This window comes from Cyprinus carpio, chromosome A8 (genome assembly GCF_018340385.1).
Source record: "Cyprinus carpio isolate SPL01 chromosome A8, ASM1834038v1, whole genome shotgun sequence".
NCBI classification, from domain to species: Eukaryota; Metazoa; Chordata; class Actinopteri; order Cypriniformes; family Cyprinidae; genus Cyprinus; species Cyprinus carpio.
The window spans coordinates 981191-992401 of record NC_056579.1 but is presented as its reverse complement, the minus strand read 5'-3'; the positions used below and the strand labels follow the sequence as shown (position 1 = coordinate 992401).

Here is an 11211-nt window from a genome sequence, read left to right as displayed (position 1 = left end):
ACCTTGATGACAGATATCAATTTGTCCAAATAAATGATGTTAGATCAGATTTAATGAAAGTAACTTGTGGTGTTCCACAGGGCTCGGTGTTAGGCCCCATAATGTTTGTACTGTATATAAATGATATTTGTGAAGTGTCAAAAATATTAAAAATGGTTTTGTTTGCTGATGACACTAATTTATATTGTTCAGGGAAAAATTTGGAACAGCTTCTGAATACAGTGGAAATTGAATTGATGATCTTAAAAAAATGGTTTGATGATAATAGATTGTCATTGAATTTAAGTAAAACAAAGTTCATAATATTTGGTAATCGAAAGAGTATTAATAAAGTTAAAATTAGGATTAACAATGAGGAAATAGATAGAGTATATGAAAATAAATTTCTAGGTGTTATAATAGATCATAAATTAAGTTGGAAACCACATATTAATCATGTAAAAAGAAAAATGTCACAATCCATTGCAATATTACATAAAACTAAACATATTCTGAATGAAAATTCATTATATATTTTGTATTGTGCGCTCATAGTTCCATACATGATCTATTGTGTGGAGGTTTGGGGACATGCATATAAAACCAATATAAATCCAATATATATGTTACAAAAAAGAGCAATAAGGATTATAAAACATGTTGACTATCACGAGCCAACTAATCAATTGTTTAGTAACTTAAATGCTTTAAAATTTTTTGATTTAGTAAATTTCTACACTGTACAGACAATGTATAAAGTCTACAGTAATTTGCTTCCAAACTGTATCCAGAGGCTGTTTGAAATAAGAGAAAGTCATTATGGAATAAGAGGAATGCATATGTTTAAAAAAATAAGGGTAAGAACTAATACAAAAAATAGATGCATATCTGTCAAAGGGGTTAATCTATGGAATAATTTGCATACGGAATTAAAATTGTGTAAATCACTTTGTAAATTCAAGAAAATATTTAAAAACAAGGTGGTTAATGATTATTTAATTTAACGGGTATTATAATTTATTTTATTTAATTTTTTCTTTATATACTTTGTATATGTGTGCCTTGTATTAATCGCTACTAGTGAAAAAGTGCCGCTCATTTGATTGATAATTATGTACAAAGGGTAGGCTTAATAAGCAGAGGCTTCAGCCTACACCTTTTCGGTTATTATGTACAACTTTATTTATTTTCGTATGATTGATTGTCTGTGAGGACCGAAATTAAATAAACATTAAACATTAAACAAAATAAGTAATGACGACTAGCTAAAATAAAATAAGTTAAATAAGTGTTTTTTATTTTTTATTTAAATTTCACTTAACATTTATTTAGTTTCAAGTAATTCAAATAATGCTTTAAGTTTTATTTTATTTATTTATTTTTATTTCCCATTTTAACTTTTAGAGAATTAAAGTTAAAGTTACAGTAATTTTGTTGTGTGTTGGGTAAAATAAATGAAAAATATTTTCAAGTTTTATTTTATTTTATCTACTTTATTATATATATATATATATATAATATATATATATATATATATATGTAAGATGATTTTGGTTAAAGTTTTAGTAATTTTTTGTGCGTTTTTGTCATTTTTGTTAGTTATTTTTTATATGTCTGTATGTATGTATGTATGTATGTGTGTATGTGTGTATGTATGTACATGTACATTGCTAAACTAAATAAAAATGAGAAATGTAAAATAACTTGTTTTTAGATTTTATTTCAGTTAATATTTATTTTATTTCAAGTAACATTTTTTCTGGTTTTAGGTTTAATTACAATAGTAACCCCGTTCAGAACATCATTGCTTCTGCTTGAGAACTTATGAAGAGTGATGTTTAATGAAATTTCAGTTCATCTGACAAATGAATACTGACAAAATAAATCACCGCTTCACCTTAAAGAACATGTTTTAGCAACATCAACCTTTTGATGCATGAATTATTAAATCATAAAGTAAGTCTTTAAAGTTTGTTATTACCTTAAAACTGGAATAGAATACTCTCAATCTTTTTTGTTCCACAATGAGTTCCACATCCATCTTTTTTCTCCAAAACTATAGAAAAACACAAAGACATGTGGGTAAAGGTCATGGTTTAAACAGTTATTAATCAGGAGGTTAATATTATACTTTACTGCCACTATGAAGATGCCATATTCAAATATATACTTCATGCTTTGATTTTAAAAAGAAAATGTTAAATAAACATAATAACTTTTAAAAATGCATATAGTTTATTTTATATAAATAAATATAAAATAGGCTATGCATTTATTTTATATAAATTGAAGTGTTAAAATTTAATATGAATATATTATAAATTATTTTCTTATTATTATTATTCATAAACTGAATTAAAACTAATAAATACTACACGACTTGCGGAACAAACAATTCAGTTTGTCTCGGGACTGAAGGGGTTAATGTGTAAAGTGAGCGAGTGGAAGGTCAAAGCTGTGAAATGACAGATATGAGATTTGTCTGAACGCAGGACTAAACAGCGGAAATGCCTGCTCAGTATTCAGAGCTCACAAACACTAATATAATCCAGCATTTCAATATTGTTTATGTGCATGCAGGCCGACAAAAGAACAATTTCATCCAATAACACCTGGAGAACTCAGACGTGCTTTGAGGAACATCACGCCTGTGAATCTGAGAATATGAGCAATAATAAACTCACCAGCAATTATAATAATATTCACTTAGTGCTGAGTTCACTCACCTTATTTGGAAGCAGCACATCAATAATCGTCATAATGAAATGCTGCACGTACAGTAAATGGTCAGAAAGACTTCCTAAGTTCGTCATGACCTGAGAACATCGTGCTTTTAGATGAAGTACATCTATATTTGCTTCAAAATATTTCACACAACACCTCAGAATACATTAGATTGCAGAAGCCCATGGGCTGGCATTAAAGTTTATTATTTAGTCCATTAGGGTCTGGTCTCCATGACGACAGCATCCACCCTCATCTGGCCAGGAGTGGTTTTCTGCTGGATATTTAAGATGAGTATCTGTACATTAATGATTTAACACGTTTAGACGAGTCTGATGAAGTTGCAGTAGGTGTGTGTGTGTGTGTGTGTGTGTCCTTCAGGAGTGTGTTTGGAAAACTTGTTACAATAGAGCTGTTCAAACACACACAAAGAGAATTCAGCCTTGTGCCGCTTCTTCAGCCTCCTGCCATTCAATCTCACCGAACACAACGAGCTCAAGGATCCTTCATTTACTCCTCCAGAAAACAGCAGAATCCAATGGACTTCACACGGGAAATGAGTTTTAGATATACAACTGTAACAATTAAAATGATTCCTTTTATTCGTCAGGAACACATTTAATTGATCAGAAGTGAGAAGTCTCTTCTGCTCACCGAGGCTGCATTTATTCGTTAAAAAATACAGTAAAATAGTGAAATATTATTGTAATTTCAAACAGCTGTTTTCTAAGTGAATATGTGTTAAAGTGTAATTTATTTCTGTGATCAAAGCTGTATTTTCAGCATCATTACTCCAGTCTTCAGCAGTGGTGTAAAGCATGTAATTAGTAGTTTTACTGAGATATTAGCAACTTTTACTCTCTGCTTCACTTCATTTTTGAACCGTTATGATACTCTTTACTCCACTACTTTTGTGATAATTCATGCAATTACTCATTATATTTTCTATGGCACCTAGCAATTTATCTAAATATACTATAAAGGTACTATATTTGTGTGTTTAGCCCTTACTCACCCAAACTTATCATGTGAGTGAGTTCAGGTATGAATCGCTGGTGTCTAGAGCAAGAAGCCTTTGACTTTTTAATTTCACTTAACTTTATTCTATTTATCCATCATATTAAAGAGACCTATTTGAAGTAAACTAATGCTTTTCTTCATTATGATGCATTAAAATAATCAAAAGTGACAGATAAAGACGTTACAAAAGATTTCTATTTCAAATAAATGCTGTTCTTTTGAACTTTCTATTCATTTGTGAATCCTGAAAAATAAAATGCATCAGTTTCCACAAAAATGTTGTGCAGCACGACTGTTTTCAACATTGATAATAATCAGAAATGTTTCTCGAGCATCAAATCATCATATTAGAATGATTTCTGAAGATCATGTGACACTGAAGACTGGAGTAATGATGCTGAAAATACAGCTGCGCATCACAGAAATAAATTACAGTTTAATATATTCACATAGAAAACAGCTGTTTTACATTATAATAATATTTCACATTTTTACTGTATTTTTGATTAAATAAACACAGTCACGGTGAGCAAAAGAGGCTTTCAGAAACATTTTTAAAATCCAAATGCAGTGTGCTTTAGATATGTGAATAGTACTAGAAAACATGAACTGATAACAAAGTCCTTTCTCAAAAACTTTAATTGAAACTATACACAAAAGCTCCAAACAATGAGCTCATGATGAACATGTTCAGTGATGCACTCGAGTGACGTCTCTGCTGGAGGCATTGGTGCCGCACACAGGGCATTCAATCTTCAGTCTCCGAGAATCAGACGGCTGTTTCTGCCTCAGACACGCTCCACACATGAGATGAGCGCAGGGCAGAGAGTACGACGCCACGCTCGACGAGTAAACCGTCAGAGAACAAGAGCAGAACACACACGTGTGCCCACCTGGAAAACACAGGATCAATACAACTAACTCATCTTCCAATGGATTATCACATACCGTAACATTCATAACTCAAAATACCATTTATTTGAAATTATTTGATAAATTATCACATGATCATCAACATATGAAAATATTTATTGGTGGTTCTAAATCTATCCAGGCGCAATAGATATAGGAATAAAATATGGGAAATTCTGTCAAACATTAGAAAATTGGCTGAACGTGGTCATGAAAAACCAAGTTTCTTAAAAAAAAAAGTATATGAGGAACTTACAGAAAAATAAATACAATAATAAAATGGTGTGTTTATTAGAACAGGGTTTCTTGTTTTACGCACAAACTTGATGACTTCATGTGTTTATCTCCAATAAATGTCACAGCTTCATGATTTTAAGAGATTCTGCTCTGATTTAAGACTTGTAAAGGCCTTTGTTTGTGAAGATGTGAATTGAGAGAGAGTTTAGCTCCAGCTCTAATCAAACACATCTGAATAAGCTAATCACGTTTGATCAAGATTGGCGTTAAACTCTGCTAGAAAGTGGACATCCAGCACCAGAGCGGAGAAACCCTGAACTAAACAACACTGCCAATGCCTTCGGAAGTGAAACATATTCAAATACGATTGCCTGTAATAAGTGAAGCTGCTTTATCTGCACGTATGCTGATCTCAGTCTCGTACCCGAGGCGTCCACACTGGAAGCGGTTTCGCTCGGCGAGGTGAACACTGGCAACCCGTGAAGAGCAGCGTTCAGAGCCGCATCTAAACTGCTGGCTAACCGCCGCTCGTGTGAGTCCAACTCTGAAACACAGCAGACACAAACGTGAGCGAGAGACACACCGGAAACCAAGCATGTCTGTGAGATCCAACACCATTAAAGCAATTCTAAAGAAAGAGAACTAAAGAACTGGAGCTTGTTATAAAGTACCCCAGATAGCACAGCTACGTCTGCAAGAGGTCTGTTAAACATCACTTCATCTGGGAAGCATCTGCTGCATGCAAACAGCTGACAGACGTCTTTAAGATGCTAGTTTTACATGCATTCTAAATCATAAACATCTTAAAGTCACCTTCTAAACGTCTATTTGAAATCTATATATAGACGCAGATGAGCAAACCCTCTAAAAAAAACATCTGGCAGACGTCAAATAAACGTCTCAGTGATGCATGAGTGCTACTATGGAAACTATTAGCAAATATTTTTATAAAAAAAAAAAATCACACATTCACTTTTAATCGTATGCTTCATATGCCAAAAATGCTATTTTGTCAGTACGAACTACTAGATAACCAACAATATTCTAGTTACTAACTATATATGTAATACTTTGATAATTTCAGGACTTATTTGCTAAGTAATCGCCACGTCATGGGCCTTAATTTCATTGGCATCATTCTTTTAATTTGTTCTGATGACAGAATTCGCTGTTTCAAATATGTACTTGAACCACAGTCACAAAATTGAAACTTCAATTAAATTAAAATGCGTTTCTTTTCACTTAGACCGAAAATATGGATATACTGTACAGCGCGTACCTCCACATTCGCGCGCGCGCGCATTTAAAGAGCGCATGCACAGTATAACGTCTGACAGGACAGAGAAGTTCAGTCACAGTTTTAAATTTCCCTTATAATAAATCGCGTTTCTTTTCACCAAATCAGAAAATACCGACGATATATTTAGTATCACAGCCGTTTTTATACAGTTTATGATCACAGCACGCGCCTCCATATTTGAGCGCGCAAATTGAATCGCGCGCGAACGCACATAACTTCTGACAGACAGGACAAGAAAGCTCGTTTTTCTGAGGTGAGAGGCTTAATACTTTACAACTTTTTTTTATAATAATATATAAAAAGTTTATGTAATGGTTACTTTACTGGTGGAGAATGAGAGTTGTGTGTGTTTCGTCGCGTCACATTCGTTACTTGAGGTAAATTGTCTATATTTTTAGTTCAAAACAGCGAAATTTGCCTCAAAACAATCGAGTGGTTCCACTGATCTATAATAGAGAATATAACGTTATATAGATCAGTGAGTAGTTCGCTTCTCTGGAAATTATTATCGATCGTTTAACATTTCTAACGTAAACAGTTATTAAATGTCATCAAATATTAAATATTTAGCTCTTAAATTTTACCTCACACTCTTTTTCCTTTAAAGCTTTTTCCGGTGAAAGACTGTAAAAAAAATATTAATTGTTTAACGGTAACAACTAGGTCTATATACGATGAAAAACTGTAATTGACATTTCATGTGATTTTATGGTAAAACAGTTTTTGGAAGTGGAAAAATACATTTGATCAAATGACTGAAATTATTTTTCTCGTTGAAATAACTGTGTTTCTAATTAGTTTTTAATTCTAATCATTTATGCCCATTAGAGTTGTATGTTACATCTAAAGTTGTTAAATTAATGTTTATTGCATTATTTCAGTATTTGGTTGTTATCAGAGTATTAAACCGGTACTGAAGTATTACTAAAATATAGTAGTACTAAACAGATTTCAGAACTTAAATAGTTTGGTATATTAACATTGTATCAATTAATGAAATACGGTTTTTAAATGTAAAGTTAAGTTAAATTTGTAAAACATAAAATGTTGCTATGGCTACCACAACTGTAAATTTTACGGAATATTTTTTACAGTGCGCTTGAGTTCGGTAAATCCTATTTTCTTTGATTATATTGTCACTAAACTAGATTTTTAACCTTTTATCCTAAAAACAAAGCAGAGCAGTACATAATGGAAAACCATCTTCAACAGTTTTTTTTTTTTTTAAAGCAACTTAATATTTCTTCCCAGTTTATGAAACTTTCAGTAAATACTAAGAAATGCAATTTTCTTGAAACTACTTAAAAACCCATGTTAACCATTGAAAACTAACTTTTAGGATGATTGTTCATTTCCAACCTAGTCCACTTAACATATTTAGTGTCTAATAGGATTTTATATATATATATATATATATATATATATATATATATATATATATATATATGGCTAATAGAACTAAATGAAAATGTGTTGAACAAGACGACTGATGTTGTCTTTATGAATATATTGGCTGAATGAGGCATTTAGTGAACATACAAAATTAAACTGACAAAACAAAGTACTGTTATTTAGTACAATTATTAAGACAATAGTTGACAGTAGTCAGAATTTGTTAACTATGTGTCAGCTTCCATACAAACCTGAGGGAGTTTCATGTGTTTTCCTCAAAGGAGAGTGATCAGGATTATTACTGGTGGAAGGAAAACTGCAGTCATGCTTCCTTTTAGCAGCATGGCTCTGTGTCTGTCCTGTTTTGCAGGCGTCAGATCTCGTTTTAGACTCTGAAGCCGATGCGAAGGACTGTGAATGTAAAGTGTGTGTCTGATCACAGTTTCTACTGGAGTCTGTGATGCTTTTGGCCTCCACCGTGAGTCTGGATGGCTGTGGTTGAGCTATTAGGTTATTCCTGCTCCTGACTCCGGTGCATCCCGTCTGCAGACCCAGCCGGTCAATGCGGCTTTTGAGCAGAGGGTTTGGAATTGGCTTTGAGTTCTGGGTAAAAGGGACGCCGGTGAATGGGTCGTTGGGCAAACGTCCCCACGTGGCTTCTCTCTTTTGGTACTCTTCTAACGTGCTGTTATCTATCACCATTCCACTGGGCAAGATCATTGGGAAAACCATGAGTTCTTGTGTTAAGGGATCGAGAAACTCCTCTGGAGTTGGGATATCGGTTGGGACGGGATCTAGTTTGGGAGGTACGACCGTCAGATGGACTGTTTTTTTCAGGCTGTTTAGATGCACGTCCCAAATCTTTTCCAGTTGAGATGCCGGACAGCAACGAGAAGGCAAAGCCCACACGGCGAGGGTCTTGATGCCGAGCGCCGATGCCGCGCCACTGTAGGGAATACTGACTCTCAGCTGCGCGACCGATCCGAGCGACCCGCGCCTCCAAAGTTCCTGTGTTTTCGCTCCAGCCGGCATCTGCGGTGGAGCATCGGAAAACGGCGCTCGAGGTTTAAAAGCAGGGTTGAGGAAACACACCCGCAGCTCCTCTTGCAAATCACACCGAGACACGAGTTCGAACCGATCGCCGTCTCCCTCCGAACACGTTAGGATCTCCAGCCTTCGTGAGGTTCGTCCCTGATCCATTCCCCACGGCCAAAGCTCGACGTCCAGCCGACACAACTCCATCTTGACCTGGAAGCTCAGTGTGACGTGGACTGGAGGCCGGAGGAAGTATTCCAGCTTGAAACCCCTCCGGCGTACGGTCGGATCGGCGGAGAGAAGGTTGGAGACATCATAACCGTCGGCACACAGCTGTCAGCACAAAACAAAGATGTTGAAGGACCAATGACAATATTAAAATACGTATCGAATGGTCACAGACGCGTGTTCTTGGTAGAGAACATTGCAAGGTCGGCTCAGACGCACACAAGACACAAAGCAGTCAGAGCTGAACCCTCTGTTACTCACCATCAGGTTTTTCAAAGGAATTTCCGAGAGAGGGGTTTTAAAGGAAAAGTTCACTGAAAACTGAGAATACCGTCATCTTTCTTTCTTCCATGGAACATTCTGTGCTCCTTTTCATGCAAATAATTTACATTTAGTTCAGGAGGATTTGTTTCAGGAGCAACCAGGCTTATTAAAGATAAGATAATATAAAATAAACGTTAACTGTAATGATATATAAGAAAACAGCCAACTGCCGAGGCACCATTTCATTTCCGTTTAGTTGAACTTGATGCACTAAAATAACTAAAATTTAAACTAGAACTAATTAATATATAAATAACAGCTATATGCAAATATATATATATATATATATATATATATATATATATATATATATATATAAAAAACAGCATTACAAAAACCTTAACTAAAATGAAAGTAAAAACTAAATAAAATTTAGTTCAAAATATTATCAATGTACATTACTTTTTTCCTCACTCAAGCAATGCTTGCTTTTGTCGTTTTATCTCATGATTGTGGGGTTTCATGAATTATTTGTCTTCACAAATAACAGATAAAAGGATATCTCTCAATTTTTAATGGGATTTTGTTGTGTAGCAGTTTGATATAACAATATATGTTGCGTCTGTGATAGACACTTGCAGTTAAAAATAACCAAGCACTTAAAATTATTCAATAAACCCTGTTAATTTTTATCATCCACAGGGTTCTTCCGCCAACCTTATCTTTAAAATACAGTTTTAGGTGTCAGATAAAATACTGGTTTTGGAGACCAGACAACACGATGTAGTTAAGAGACCGGTTTCTTACACAAAAGCATTATTTGCTTTATAAAGACTCTGAATGAATCATATTTAAATTGCTTTTACTGTTAATTATGCCAGTGGTCTCCAATTGTGTTAAATTAATCACACGAATTATGGAATAACACAAGTATATTACGACAGAATTTATCTTTCCTTTTCTCAAAAATTGCACTGTTGTGAAAAACAAAAACTATTCTTTGCGGTACTGATATTCAGAGCAGCTCTTGTTGATGTGATATTGATTAAATGTCTAATTTCAGTCTGTATATTAACAATGCACAATGGGCTGTGATTCGTGAGGTACCTTGTTGCACTGAATGGAGGTCTGAAAGTGAGGCAAGCACAGGTTGAGCACCATGACCACTGCATCTACAGCACTGAGAGAGAACCTATAGATACCAGAGAGTCAGAGACAGTTCTACAGAAAACCATGCATTGAACTCTAGATCCTGAAACTAAACCTTTAAAGTAAAAATACACTTCTGTACTATACACATAGTATATGCATACAGCTCATTGTAGTACATACTATACAACTGCACAAGTACAGTTTGTATATGTGTGTGTATATATATGTATGTACTGATTAATAGAGTGATATACTACATAATTTACGATATTGCATTGCAAAAACACGATAGCATTTTCAGTGCAGATGTGCAAAAAATAGCCTACAGTTGTGTGTTCGTCACTGATCAAACTGACACCAAACAAGCCGAGCGATCATACAGACAGAATGGGTTTCATCGCTCGAGAAATGCGTAAATAAAGCAAATACCGTTTCGATGTCACGCGCTGATCAAAACAAAACTCACCTACAGTCGCGGCGCTGACGTCACCGCTGCTTCCGGGATCAAATGCGCATGCGGCTCACTGCTGCCCCCTGCTGGCGGGAAACCACTCGATTATTAATATTGACAATATTAATAAAATTGACAATATTATTTGTATACATTTGCGGCAGTCTGTTTTAATATCTGTTATTAAAAGACGTGTTCATTTGATCTAATTTATGTTTTAACTAATATTTGGAGTGTGAGATTTTTCTGCCTCGATTTACTATTTTATTATTTATTTATTTATTTACACACTTTTTGAATTTGAATATTTGCGTCATTTCCGTACACAAGCTCATTAGTCTTCTTGGCTTGCATAAAATATTTTATATATTTTAAAAGACTTAATTTAATTTCGAATCTAATCATTTAAATTGTTAACACCAAAAGAAAAGTAACACTTAGAGGTGTAAATCATGGAAAATAATTATAATTTCAGCACATGCGCACGTGCAAAAAAAAAATAAAAAATATCAACACA

General features: G+C 34.2%; 1 protein-coding gene across 3 annotated transcripts; it reads right to left on the bottom strand.

Moving 5' to 3' along the window:
- Positions 1 to 4344: 4344 nt before the first annotated feature.
- ubox5 (U-box domain containing 5) lies at positions 4345 to 10777 on the bottom strand. Of its 3 annotated transcripts, none has more exons than XM_042761539.1 (5): positions 10710 to 10777; positions 10199 to 10283; positions 7816 to 8932; positions 5297 to 5416; positions 4345 to 4616 (listed from the first exon to the last, which is right to left on the bottom strand). In XM_042761539.1, exons 2-5 carry the CDS (start codon positions 10250 to 10252, stop codon positions 4414 to 4416), a joined length of 1494 nt encoding a protein of 497 aa, XP_042617473.1. In that variant the 5' UTR covers positions 10253 to 10283; positions 10710 to 10777; the 3' UTR covers positions 4345 to 4413. The 3 variants fall into 3 exon arrangements, with proteins under 3 accessions (XP_042617473.1, XP_018940013.2, XP_042617474.1); XM_019084468.2 differs by having other exon boundaries at positions 10673 to 10712; XM_042761540.1 differs by lacking the exon at positions 10710 to 10777 and adding an exon at positions 10570 to 10700.
- Between the last annotated feature and the right edge of the window lie 434 nt (positions 10778 to 11211).

Excerpts from the sequence above, each read along its gene's own strand:
- ubox5 (XM_042761539.1), bottom strand. The coding sequence starts at position 10,252 with ATGGTGCTCAACCTGTGCTTGCCTCACTTTCAGACCTCCATTCAGTGC. Across the intron at positions 5,417-7,815 it reads AACACATGAAACTCCCTCAG|AGTTGGACTCACACGAGCGG; the intron begins GTTTGTATGGAA and ends GCTGTGTTTCAG. Across the intron at positions 4,617-5,296 it reads TTCCAGTGTGGACGCCTCGG|GTGGGCACACGTGTGTGTTC; the intron begins GTACGAGACTGA and ends TGTGTTTTCCAG.